Raw genomic sequence first — 13,933 nt, forward strand, 5'->3', positions numbered from 1 at the left:
CTCCCTCTGCCATGACTGCGGGGCATGCGCAGTGCGACTCCGGAACCCGGTCTCTCAGACCGATCCGCTTTCCACGTGTTCGCCAACGCCGTGGGGCGCGCCGGGGCGGGAGGTAGTGACGCAGTCCAAGTAGACTGTGAGCGGTTTTGGGGGGAGTCCTTTCCTTGCTTCGCTCCGCGTCCCTGGGGCCTCAGACTGGCTTGCCAAGGCCTGTCCGCTGCCGGGAGCCAGGCCGTAAGGGGCAGCGGGAGGTTCCCAATGTCGCCCTGACACGAGCCCCGGGGTCTTCTCGGGAGTTCCGACTTCCTAGGGCCAGGCTTCACTCGTGGGACAGAGGCCTTGCTGGACACCGCGTGGCGATTAGAGCGTTTCATAGACAACTACACCAGCCGGGGCGGGGCCGCCCGACTCCCGCCCTCGGCCGCCTCGGAAACGCGAGCCGGATGTCACCGGTAGAAGCGGCCACACTAGTAGTTCCGCTGCGAGGGCGGAAGTGCGCGTCTCGGTCAGGACAGCAGACTCACCAGCAACATGGTGGCACCCGTGCTGGAGACTTCTCACGTGTTTTGCTGCCCAAACCGGGTGCGAGGTGTCCTGAGCTGGAGCTCCGGGCCAGGAGGACTTCTGGCCTTTGGCACGTCCTGCTCTGTGGTGCTCTATGACCCTCTGGTAAGAGCAGTATCAGGTGCCAGACCCCCAGTGTATAAGGGGCAGAACCTACGGGGCGCGCTGCCAGCGGGCTGCAGTTGCGGCCCCCGACCTAGGAGGCGTTTTGGGGTTGGGGCAAGGACGTGGGCGCGCGGGACTCGCCCCTAGCCGACTTGCACGCGGCTTCCTCCTAGGTCTTGGTGGCCCTTGTCCTGCCTGTCAGTCGTGCTGTTAGCCCCACACAACGGGGCGTATGATGAGAATCTTATCCGAAGCCTTCCTTGGGAATTTTAGTACTTTCAGGGAATCACTCTGGGTTTTAAAAGAATTGAAATTTAGGTATGGATTAAAGCCATCATCCCATAGATGCTGTCTCATTTTTGTATTTCACTCTGCTGGTTAACGAACTTTCCTTGTGTTGAATTTCAAAGAAACGTTACCTCTATTTAGCATCGAGAATGGACATTTTTTTTTTAAGTACCAATTTGGGGCAGAGGTCATAGGGAAAGGGGATTCTAAGCACTGGTGATAAGGCAGGGCTTCGCTGGACTTTATCCGGTTATTTTCTTGATCCTGTCCCTACTCAAGTGAGCAGTTCTGGCGTTTTTTCCAGAGTTAACTGTGATCGCATGCCCACAAGCTAATTTAGGACGACAGTTTGTGTTGCATCTCAAAAGGAGATTCATTGTAAAAAGTAAAATGCTGAAAATTAAAATGCATACCAAAGGATGGCTATATGTGTTTCTTGTACTGTTTTATCAATTTAATTAAAAATTCCATTATACTCACACCTTTTGCGCATTGAAATTTTTTTTTTTTTTTTGAAACGAGTCTGACTTTGTCACCCTCAGCACCCTCAGAGTATTATGCACAATGTCACAGCTCACAGAAACCTCAAACTCTTGGGCTCAAATGATTCTTTTGCTTCAACCTCTTCAGCCTCCTAAGTAGCTGAGACTGTAGGCGCCCGCCACAACGCCCGTCTATTTTTAGAGACGAGGTCTTGCTGGCTCAGGTTGGTCTTCAACATGTGAGCTCAGGCGATCCATGCGCTTTGGCCTCCCAGAGTGCTGGGATTACAGGTGTGAGCGACCACGCCCTGCCAGCAGATTGAAAATTATATGTGACATATTTTTACTCACTTCCCCCTATCTTGAACTTGCTTGGCTCTTCTGTTTTTGTTTTTTAATTGTCATACGTTCTTGAATGGCAGGAGAAAGCAGTAAAACCAGGGGTAAACTTTACAGTGACCAGTAGGCAAGGACTGAGCTGTAAAAGATCGTCTTTTTGCGTCAGTTTAATGGAATTGTGCCCGTACTTTCCATCATATGCTTAATGATAATCTATCAACAAACAAGCACTGAGCCTAGAAAGTACTTTGTTAAATATTTGCTGGTTGGGCATTTAATTAAATACAGGAGTAAGAGCATGTCAAATACTAAAATAAAATTTTGGGAATGATGCTCATTCAGCAATTTTTTGTTGTGTCATAGTGCACAGCAACCTCAAACTCCTGGGTTCAAGTGATTCTCCTGTCTCAGCCTCCCATGTAGCTGGGACTACAGATTTCCTCCAGCACACTGGATACCATGACCACTAGTTTTTTCTATTTTTAGTAGAGACAGGGTCTTGATCTTGCTCAGGCTGCTCTGGAGCTCCTGAGCTCAAGCAATCCACCCTCCTTGGCCTCCCAGGGTGCTAGGATTACAGGCATGAGCCACAATAGCTGGCTATTCAGGAACATTTTGAGGATCAAACTGTGGCCCGTGGGCCACATGAAGTAGTGTGAATTGTATTTGTTCCTGTTTTGTTTTTTACTTCAAAATAAGATATGTGCAGTGTGCATAGGAATTTGTTCATGGTTGTTTTTTTTAAACTATAGTCCGGCCCTCCAAGGGTCTGAGGGACAGTGAATCGGCCCCCTGTTTAAAAAGTTTGAGTACTCCTGGCCTAGTGTGTCAAGAAACACTGCCCAGGTGAGAAGGATGCGCACACTGGGGGAGGGTGAGCAGAACTAGGCAGATGAAGACCAGAGGGCTGGGTGTGATGAGAGGACAGGATACTGACAGTATGGAGAGTTGAAAAAGGTGGGACTGATTTAGAGTGAATTGATGGCTTAAGCCATGGTTAAAAGTTTCTGAGTTGCTAAGAATTAAAGAAGGCAAATCTGTTCAAGGCTGTAATCTTGATCTTTTTTTAATGTCAAAACACTGAAGTCTGATTTTTACTAACATTCCTCTATAGGATAAATTTTAATTTACTAACTGATATTTTCTTCTCTAAAGAAAAGGGTTGTTATTACCAACCTGAATGGTCACACTGCCCGAGTCAATTGCATACAGTGGATTTGTAAACAGGATGGCTGTAAGTATCGTTTAATCTGATTATTAAAGCTGATCTCAGTTGTTTTTTGATATAGAATGGTTAGCCATGTTTTTCTCATCACTTGTGTTAATTTAGTATTAGCCTTTTCTGATGTTATATAATTGGAAAAGAGAAGAAAGATGGTATGCGTAGTGAAAAATACCTGACTTGTATTTTTACTTTATAGCATTTGAAGCATAGATAACACAGCAGTGCTCAGGGTGAGAGTACAGGCAGCCATTTGGCAAGACACCCTCCTTTCCCCAAATGGCCCATAGCCTTTGTACCTGTAAGCGGGGCCTGGGCTGAGGCTGTGATTCAGAAGACTCAGCTTCTGTTTGTTTTTTGCTTTGTTCACAGTTCTCATTCTCATTCTGTCATAAGTATGTTTTCCACCAGCCACATGATATGTGATATTGCAACAGATTACATACAAAGAAATATGCTGGATATGAAAATACAGCTGTATTATAAACGCAGACATTAAAGAGATTTGTAAAAATGTAAAATAGTTCCTCTCATTAATTTTTTGTTTTGAAATCTATTGGTTTTTCCCCTATGAAAATGTTATTTGTGCCAACATATCGTGGGACTCATTATTTAAGTAAATTACTAATTATTCAAATTTTTCAGTTTTGATTTCTAATATGGTCACTATCAGTACCAGTACTTATCAGCCATATAATCAAAAGCTCTTTGAGGTCTTCAAGAATTTTAAGATGTAAAGGAGTCTTGAGATAAAAAAAAATTTGAAAGTGCATGTACTGGCCATTTCATTGTGGCTCATACCTATAATCCCAGCACTTTGAGAGATTGAGGATGGTGCCTGTGGCTCAAGGAGTAGGGCGCTGGCCCCATATACTGGAGGTGGTAGGTTCAAACCAGGCCCCAGCCAAAAACTGCCAAAAAAAAAAAAAAGAGATTGAGCCAGTAGAGTCCCTTTAGGCCAAAAGTTTGAGACTATCCTGGTGAAGTATCAAGAACCTGACTCTAGCCCCCACGTCCCCATTTTTGCCAGGCCTGGTGGTCTGTGCCTGTAGTCTCAGCTACTCTGGAGGCTAAGGCAGGAGAATCCCTTGAAGCCAGGAGTTTGGAATTTTAATTGACATATGGGTTTCGTTTAGATAGTGCTCCTCAAATCCTGTGTTTCCTCAAGTATCTTAAATACTTCCTCAGGTACCTACTGCAGTGTTGTTACGATTCTGAATTAATTTTACTTTTCATTCCATATACATTTACTGAGAACATCCTGTGCCAGGCACAAGTATAGAATTTCCTGAATTAGTGAGATTTTGCCATGATTTTATGTGTGATTAAAAAAAGTTTTATAAGATAACTTATCTCAGTTGGTAGTATAGAATTCGTTATATATTAGGTCGATAAAAACCATTAAGTGGTACAAAGGGTGGCTGGTAGTGTGGATAATAAAACGTAATTGTAATTATATTAATTGCCACCACAAAATATCAAAGGCTACTTGACTGTTAGTATGGGGATTTGTTATAAAATATTAATCTGGGCTTTTGTATTTTATCTTCCCTTTAAAAGTGAGGTTACATAAAGTGAATTGCTATGTTTTATTGTAATCTGTAACTACTATGATTGATTTCTTCTCAGAATAGGACCCTATTGCCAGATAACTCAGGTAGCTTTTCTAACCCCTTATCCATGATATATAACATTTTAATAATACCATTTCATATATTTTTTTTTTTTTTTTTTTTTTTTGTAGAGACAGAGTCTCACTGTGCCGCCCTCCGGTAGAGTGCCGTGGCGTCACAAGGCTCACAGCAACCTCTAACTCTTGGGCTTAAGCGATTCTCTTGCCTCAGCCTCCCAAGCAGCTGGGACTACAGGCGCCCGCCACAACGCCCGGCTATTTTTTGTTGCAGTTTGGCCGGGGCTGGGTTTGAACCCGCCACCCTCGGCATATGGGGCTGGTGCCCTACTCACTGAGCCACAGGCGCCGCCCCACCATTTCATATTTTTAAGATGTCTGGTTTTTAACAAGTTACTTTTATGAACCTTGCTGTTGTTATTTTTAAAGTCGTATAGTTAGGTAAGTGATTTAATTTCTGACACATGAAGAAATTGGAAGCCCAGGATCACAGTTGGCTGGCGGCAGAGTTAGGAAATAAACCTGAAACTGCTGAGTACAAAATAATGCTCTTTAGACTGTTTCCTACCTGCTCCCTCTAAATATCCCTAGCATATAGGCTGGAGAAGCAAATAAATGGAGTCCAAACCAAACCCAAATTATGTGAAGTTATTTTTACCATTTTTGGTACTACTTTTACTTTCTGGTATCTCCAAGAAGTTGTAAATGTTTAAAAGAACTATTTCAAAGTATGTGTCTTATCTCAAAAATAAATTATATTTGATAGCAATAGCTGACTATAATGTTTTATATAATGTTATACCTGCCATAAGTTATCTTGCGTATAATCATGGGAAAGTAATTGGACAAATCCAGATTAAGGGATATTCTGCAAAACACACCTATCCTGGACAGTCATTGTCTTCAAAAATAGGGGACTAGCAAATGATTCTAGATTGAAGGAAACTAAAATAATGTGACAACTAAATGTACAATGTGTGATCCTTAGATTCTGAATCCCAGACAAACAAAAAAAAATTACAAAAGATAATTCCTAGGACAATTTGGGAAATTTTAATATGGACTATATATTATATAACAGTCTGTCAATGTTAAAATTCTTTATTTATTTGTAGAGATAGGGTCTCACTATGTTGTCCAGGTTGGTCTTGAACTGGCCTCAAATAATCCTCAGTCTCTGTCTCCTAAAGTGTGGGGATTATAGGCTTGAGCCACCATGTCCAGTATAATGTTAAAATTCTTGACTGTATTAATTGTATTGTGATAATGTAGGAGAAGGTTCCATTTCGTAGGAGGTACATGGTCTTTGAGGATCAGAGATTACAAATGTCTATAATGTATTTTTAAATAATTTGATAAAAAAGTTATGTATGCTTATGTAGAGAGCAAGATACTAAACAAATATGACAAAATGTTACTATTTGTGAATCTAGGTAAAGGGTAGAGAGATGTTGTTCTTACATCTTTTATATAGTTTTGTAATTTTTATTTTTTAATTATTTTATTTTACTTTATAGACGGAGTCTCACTATGTTGCCCTTGGTAGAGTGCTGTGGCTTCATAGCTCATAGCAACCTCCAACTCTTGGGCTTAAGCAATTTTCTTACCTCAGCCTCCCAAGTAGCTGGGACTACAGGTGCCTGCCACAATGCCTGGCTATTTTTTAGTTGTAGTTATTGTTGTTAGGCAGGTCCAGGCTGGGTTCAAACCCGTCAGCTCTGGTATATGTGGCTGGCCCCCTAGCCATAGAGCTACAGGTGCTGAGCCTATTTCATTTATTTTATTTTAGAGAGAGGATCTCACTCTGTTGCCCAGACTAGAGTGCAGTGGTGCAGTCAAAGCTCATTGTAGCCTGGAACTCCTGGGCTCAAGGGATCCTCTCACCTTAGCCTCCCAAGTAGCTGTGACATGTACCCATCTAATTTTTTTTTTTAATTCTTTGTAGAGATGGGGTCTTGCTGTGTTGTCCAAGCTGGTCTTGAACTCCTCCCACCTTGGCCTTCCTAAGTGCTAGTATTATAGGCCTAAGTCACTAGGCCTGGCCCTATAGCTTTGAAATTTTTAAAAATAGCTGAGAAAAGGAAATGAACAAAATACTTAAGGAGATATAATTTTTTTCAGCTCCTTCTACTGAATTAGTTTCTGGAGGATCTGATAATCAAGTGATTCACTGGGAAATAGAGAATAATCAGGTGAGTAGACATGTGTATGATTATAAAAAATTACTGTGATATCTACTTTTAGTTTCTATTGATTGATGGGGAGACTGGATTTCATTCTGTTCCCCAGTCTAAAGTGTAGTGGCATCATTTTAGCTCACTGCAATCTTAAACTCCAGGGCTCAATAATCCTGCGTCCTCAGTAATCCTCAATTGCTGGGATTACAGGCGTGAGCCATTGAACTTGACCCTCTACTTTTACATTCATTTTTTTTCTCATTTTGACTATGTTCTCCCTTTATGAAATTCGTAATTCTTGCTTATGAGCAACCCAGATGTTGTGTCTTCTGTACTTTACAGACCCTGTACCCTTTCCTCTGCTCCCTTGTTTGTTTGTTTGTTGCCAACCAGTGAATTCCCTGTCATTTTGGAGTAATTTTCACACTTTTCTCACATGGGCTGATCTGTTTTCAGTGATAGTAAAAATTAATAATATTGTGTTAATAGGGCAGCTTTTGCCACATGAGTATAGATTTACATAATTTTGAGTGATGTTATATGCAATACATGATGTGGATGAGCCTCTGTTGATAGGCATTTATATTGCTTCTAGTTGTAAGCAAAGATTAAAAGTGAAAGGTTAATGCATTAGATATTTGAACATCTGCCATGTAGAAGATATAGATAAGATAGAGTCCTTCTGTTCATGAAGGAAATATGTAGTTTTGAAGGCAAAATGTATTTGAGTAACTAAAAATATAATGGCAGTTCTGTGGGTAGGTGATTTAACTTGCATCACAACTATAGTACTAGAAGAGTTTAGACAAGGATGTACAATCTGCGGCTCGGCTTGTGGGCCTCATGCTGATTTTGTGAGGACTTTCTTTGCTTATCTGTGGTGTTTGTTGTCACAAAAGGTTGTGTGACCCTTTTTTGTTGCTAATCAATTTTCATTAGTGTTTGTGTATGTAGCTCATGACAATTCTTATTCTTCCAATGTGTAACAGAGGGGAAAAAAGGTTGGGTAATACTGTTTAAAAGATATTTTAAGATGTAGCCTTTGAATCGGGTCTTAAAGTATAGGTCGATTGCCATGGAGAAATTAAAGGGGTGAGGATTCCAGTTAGAAAACAGTTCTAGTCTTTCCCAAACTTACTACATGTCTGAACCTTTTTTTCCCTTTTATATCTCTTAGCATCTTTGGAACTCTGAGGAACATAGTTTTGGAAGTGTTACTAGGTCATATGATGTGGGCAGTAAGTCTAGAGAAGTTGAATAGGAGAATATTAGGTTGGAATTGGAATACTCGTTTTATGAGTATTTATTAGCAGGGATTTAGAAGTAATTGATGATTTCTAAGCTCATGAGTATGATTATCAGAAGAAGATGAATCTGACAGCAGTGTGCCAAATTAGAATAGGAAAAAATATGAAGGCGGGATAAAGGATATGGATGTATTTTTTTTTTTTTTTTTTTTTGAGACAGACTCTCACTTTGTTGCCCTTGGTAGAGTACTGTGGCATCATAACTCACAGCAACCTCAAACTCTTGGACTCACGTGATTCTCTTGCCTCAGCCTCCCAAGTAGCTGGGACTACAGGCACCCGTAAAAACGCCTGGCTATTTTTTTAGAGATGCGGTCTTGCTCTGGCTCAGGCTGGTCTGGAACCTGTGAGCTTAGGCAATCCACCCACCTTGGCCTCTCAGGTGCTAGGATTACAGGCGTGAGCCACTGCGCCTGGCCCTAGGGGGTGTATTTTTGAAGGAAAGTGATTTTGACGTTGAGTAGGTGGTTGTCAAAGGAGGGGAGAGCTGGTGGGTAGGGAATCAAACAAGTAGTGGGTAGTACTAAAAAATGATGGGATTCTGTCTTAGGGCCCCAAGAAAGGTGCTTCTTACACAGAAAAATAGCCAAATAGGAGAGATGATATGGAATTCAGCTGTAGACTTGTCATTCAGACTGTTGGCTGGATACCCATACTTGTCCTGAGAAAGAGAGGGCATATGTGGAGGTGGGATTTTGGAGCCACCTACACTTGAACAAGAGCATCAAAGTGAGAGAACATTGGAAACCTGGCTTCTGTTAGGACTGATCTTGGCAGAGGAATCCAGAGGGTATTTGAGCACTCATTTTTGAGACCTTGAGTCTTAAGATAAGACTTGCAAGACTTTTCCTCAGTGTTAACCCAAGCCTCCCCTGTCAGGATTGTAGAGGATTGTAGGCTACGCAAGCATTTAATGACAGCACACTTAGGTAAGAAAAGGAGGATGAAAGGTATAAAAGAGGGAGGAAGGAAATAAGAGGATTTAGGTGAAGGGGCCACATATTATAACTTGCTTAAGGGCTTAACTGTTCCTTCCCCTATCTATTTCTGTGTACACAGGTGCTCAGTGCACCTTGACTGCTGATAAAAGGAAATAATTCAAAGCTGGTATAATGAGACATTTGAGTCTTTGAACAGTGAACATTGTTTCTTAAAAGGCTGGTGAATTTGAGAGATTTTTTTCTGTTTTGTGTTTTTTTTCAAATTATCTGATTCAATTATAACTGTTTAAAAATGTGAAAGGAGTGAGTACTTTCAACGGGTTAAGGTTTTAGGGGATACTAAAGAAGGAAAAAAAGTATAAAATATGAGCGGAGTCCAAGTTTCTAATAAAAGTCAATCCAGAGCTCTGATTGTATATGCATAATTACACATAAAAGAGATTATACTGTATCTGAGGTTTAAAAAAATTTTTTTTAGGCAGGGTCTTGCTGTGTTGCCAAGGCTGGAGTGCAGTGGCTATTCACAGCACAATCGTGCATTACCCAGCCTTGAGCTTCTAGCTCAACTTGTCCTTTGGCCTCAGCCTCTCAGGTGGCTGAGACTACATGTGCCCCTACCATCTCCAACTTCAATGTTTTTTCAAAGAAGTCAAAGGTAAATGATTAAAGGAAATTAGTGTGTGGATCTTTATGTATAAATATTCGCCACCACCGTGAGTGGCAGAATTCTGCTTAAGTAATGGGAAAACAACTGAGGAGACCTTTAAGAAGCACCCTATTTTAGCAAACAATTTATAGAAGACGTTTTTCATTTTTTTTTTTTTTTTTTTCGTAGAGACAGAGTCTCACTTTGTGGCCCTCGATAGAGTGCCATGGCATCACACAGCTCACAGCAACCTCCAACTCCTGGGCTTAAGCGATTCTCTTGCCTCAGCCTCCCGAGTAGCTGGGACGACAGGCGCCCGCCACAACGCCCAGCTATTTTTTGGTTGCAGTTCAGCCGGGGCCGGGTTTGAACCCACCACCCTTGGTATATGGGGCCGGCGCCTTACCAACTGAGCCACAGGCACCGCCCCAGAAGACGTTTTTCAAAAGAAGTGGTGGAGGGTGGCACCCGTAGCACAGTGGTTACAGTGCCAAGGACATGCACCAAGGGTGGTGGGTTCAAACCCGGCCCAGGCCAGCTAAACATCAATGACAACTGCAACACCAAAAAAATAGCTTGGCGTTTGTGGCAGGTGCCTATAGTCCCAACTACGTGGGGAGGCTGAGGCAAGAGAATCGCTGAAGCCAAAGAGTATGAGGTTGCTGTGAGCTGTGAGACTCTGTCTCAAAAAAAAAAAAAAAAAAAAAAAAAGCAGTAGTGGAATCTCACACATTTGCAGTTCTAAAAAATAAACTCAAAACAAGTAGAACAGATGTCAGGGGGAATAATCTTGATGGCAGGAAGATAGATGTGATAAGCAAATAGGATTTTCTACTTTTTCCTATTTCTTAATTTTGCAGCCATACTTGATTTTGGCGAATATCATGGGTGCATACTGAAAGTAGTTGGTAAAAGTTTGATGGGGAATAGAATATTTACTCAATTCCAAAGTATACTCAGATATTATTAAAAAGAAAAAAAGGGAAAGAAAGTTCACAGTGAAAAAACCTGGCATATACTACCTTTACTAAAGATGAGGGTTAATGTCACTAAAATTGAGACAGATTGACATTATGAACTTTTTTTTTTTTTTTTTTTTTAGCTCACAGCAACCTCAAACTCTTGAGCTCAAGTGATTCTCTTGCCTCAGCCTCCCAACTAGCTGCGATTATAGGTGCCCACCACAATGCTTATATATATATATTTTTTTTGGAGATGGTGTCTTGTTCTTGCTCAGGCTGGTCGTGAACACCTGAGCTCAGGCAGTCTACCCACCTTGACCTCCCAAGTGCTGGGATTACAGGCATGAACTGCCAGGCCAGGCCTACATTATGTGCTTCTTGATGTGGTGCACTTAATGTAGTAATGCTGTCAAAATGTATAGCCTGAATCTATTCATGAAGAAGCATCAGACTAATCCAAAAGGAGGAACATTCCACAAAGCTGGCTTATATTCTTCAAAAATGTCAATGCTGTGGACATCTCGGTATGGTAGTAAGCACACAGTTATCTATATTATCCTTTTCATTGGCTATAGTATACATAGTAGAACCTCCATATCTGACTATTTCCCTACATTGACCACCTCCTTAAGTTGACCTAATTTTGTTTTTTGTTTTTTTTTTTTTGAGACAGAGTTTTATTATGTCACCCTTGGTAGAGTGCCATGGTGTCACAGCTCACAGCAACCTCCAACTCTTGGGCTCAAGTGATTCTCTTGCCTCAGCCTCCCCAGTAACTGAGACTACAGGTACCCACCAAAATGCCTGGCTAGTTTTTTTGTTTAGCAGGCCCCAGCTGGCTTAGAACCCACCAGCCCCAGTGTGTGTAGCTGGCTCCCTAACTAGTGAGCTATGGGCGCTGAGTCATATTGCCCTAATTTTAGTAGACCGGGCATGTAACACATGTATTCCATGGAAGACTGATCTCTAGATATTGACCACTCTCTAAGTTGTATCTTGACCTCTTGGACTGTGACACGTAATATTAATTTACTCTCTATAATTTGACCACTTGAGTCCACTTTATAGCAAGGGTAGGAAGTGTGGGCTTTCCCCCTTCATTGTATTATTTTTTCTTTAGTATAAGTTCTTTCTTGTGTGTGTGTTTTTTTTTGTTTTTTTTTGTAGAGACAAAAATCTCACTTTATCGCCCTTGGTAGAGTGCCATGGTGTCACACAGCTCACAGCAACCTCCAGCTCCTGGGCTTAGGTGATTCTCTTGCCTCAGCTTCCCGAGTAGCTGGGACTACAGGCGCCCGCCACAAAGCCCAGCTATTTTTTTGTTGCAGTTCCGCTGGGGCTGGACTTGAACCCGCTACCCTCGGTATATGGGGCCGGCCCCCTATTCACTGAGGCACAGGCGCTGCCCCTTTTTTCGTGTTTTATTAATACCACATGTTGGATTAAGCCTAACTTAACATCCTATAGTTTATCATGTGTCATGGAAAATTTTGAAGGACTGGTCAATTGTAGATACATCCTATCATTACTAAAAAATTTTACAGTTAACGGAGACATCATGGCCTAAAAGAAAGAACTCAGACAGCTGACATTGAAGGAAAAGGATGATCTACATTTTCTGCATAGCAGCAGCCAAAGAAATGGAACATTTTGGTGTTAGTGAGATCACAGAAACATCCAAAAATGTGAACACGAGTACTTGGAGAGATATGATAAGGAAAGCTGAGACCTATAGAAGAAAGGGAGGAAAACTTCCTTAAGGAATGAAGCCACATTAAGGTGGTTCAAACAAATGAGGGCAGAGGATCCAAGAAGTTACTAAAAACTTCACACAGAGGGCGGTGCCTATGGCTCAGTGAGTAGGGCGCCGGCCCCATATGCTGAGGGTGGCAGGTTCAAACCCAGCCCCGGCCAAACTGCAACAAAAAAATAGCCAGGCATTGTGGTGGGCGCCTGTAGTCCCAGCTACTCGGGAGGCTGAGGCAAGAGAATCGCGTAAGCTCAAGAGTTAGAGGTTGCTGTGAGCCGTGTGACGTCCTGGCACTCTACCGAGGGCGGTACAGTGAGACTCTGTCTCTACAAAAAAAAAAAACAAAACTTCACACAGAAAGTGGGGTGGCAGATTTCCAAGCATCAAGTGGTTGACTTGAGAAATTTAAACTGTAACTTGATATCTCCCAGAAAATCTTATGTGGTGAATCCAGTGAAGTTCCTAGGAGAAGTTGTGGAAGAGTTCATTAGGAAGTTCCTGGACTTCACCAGAGGCTTTAAAGATGGCGACATCTTTAACACTGACAAGTGTGGACTCTTTTTCAAGGTGCTGCCTGACAGGAACTTCATCATGAAAGGTGACAAATGTAAGAGTAGAAGACTTTCCAAAGGATATTTCACAGTTCTGCTTTGTGCTAGCTCAACTGGGGAGAAACTAAAACCCTTGATGATTGGTAAATTGGTAAAACCATGGGCATTTGAGAACCTGAATCCGCAAGCACATGATACAGCTGGTGAAGTGGAAGAAACAAGTAAGGTTGACACAATTGCAGAGACTACAAAAGAAGAGGATGTTAGGGATCTAATAATGCAGTTGAAGTCATTTAATGTGGAAGATGCCTAGGTATGCTGAGAGCTGTAGCCAGCATTGAGAGTACTTTTTCCACTTGTGATTGTAATAAGAATACACATAAGAAACAGATCAAGATTGACTCTTTTGAACAGATGATTAGCCAGGCGTGGTGGCTCAGGCCTGTAATCTCAGCACTGTGGGAAACTGAGGAGGGAGAATTGTTTGAGCTCAGGAGTTTGAGACTTGTAAGAGTGAGACCCTGATTCCTAAAAAAGAAAAAGGAAAAACCCAGCTGGGCTTCGTGGCCAGCACTTGTAATCCCAACGGCTTCCAAAGGCTGAGGCAGTGGGATGCCCACAGACTGAGTCTGAGGTTGCAGTGAGCTATGACGCCTTTGCACTCTGCTCAGGGCATAGGGTGGGAGTCAGTCTCAACAATAACAAAAAAAGGCAAAGAAATTTTAAAAAAATGATTAAGAAAACAGTAAATTTATTTATTTTGTATGATACTGTATATGTGATTTTACTGTTTTTTGGTTGTATATGATTTTGAATGATATTTTCTAATAAAAGGTCTACAAGAGACCAGGTGCAGTGGTTCATGCCTGTAGATGGATGTCTTTGAGCTTAGGCGTTCGAGACTAGCCTGAGCCAAGAGTAAGACCCCATCTCTACTAAAAATAGAAAAACTATCCAGGTGTTGTGGCA

The 13,933-nt window shown here is 41.9% G+C and overlaps 1 protein-coding gene across 2 annotated transcripts in view; it reads left to right on the top strand.

Moving 5' to 3' along the window:
* Nucleotides 1-525: 525 nt before the first annotated feature.
* The window catches only part of ELP2 (elongator acetyltransferase complex subunit 2), a 62,997-nt gene continuing 49,589 nt past the window's right edge, over nt 526-13,933 (top strand). For both annotated transcript variants that reach the window (XR_008375923.1, XM_053571064.1), the window contains exons 1-3: nt 526-669; nt 2,934-3,012; nt 6,752-6,822. Coding sequence is in view for 1 of the 2 variants with exons in the window: in XM_053571064.1 (XP_053427039.1) it covers nt 532-669; nt 2,934-3,012; nt 6,752-6,822 (288 nt within the window). In the remaining variant the exon portion in view is untranslated. The remainder of the gene's footprint in view (nt 670-2,933; nt 3,013-6,751; nt 6,823-13,933) is intronic.

The sequence above is a fragment of the Nycticebus coucang genome, chromosome 19 (genome assembly GCF_027406575.1).
Source record: "Nycticebus coucang isolate mNycCou1 chromosome 19, mNycCou1.pri, whole genome shotgun sequence".
Lineage (NCBI taxonomy): Eukaryota > Metazoa > Chordata > Mammalia > Primates > Lorisidae > Nycticebus > Nycticebus coucang.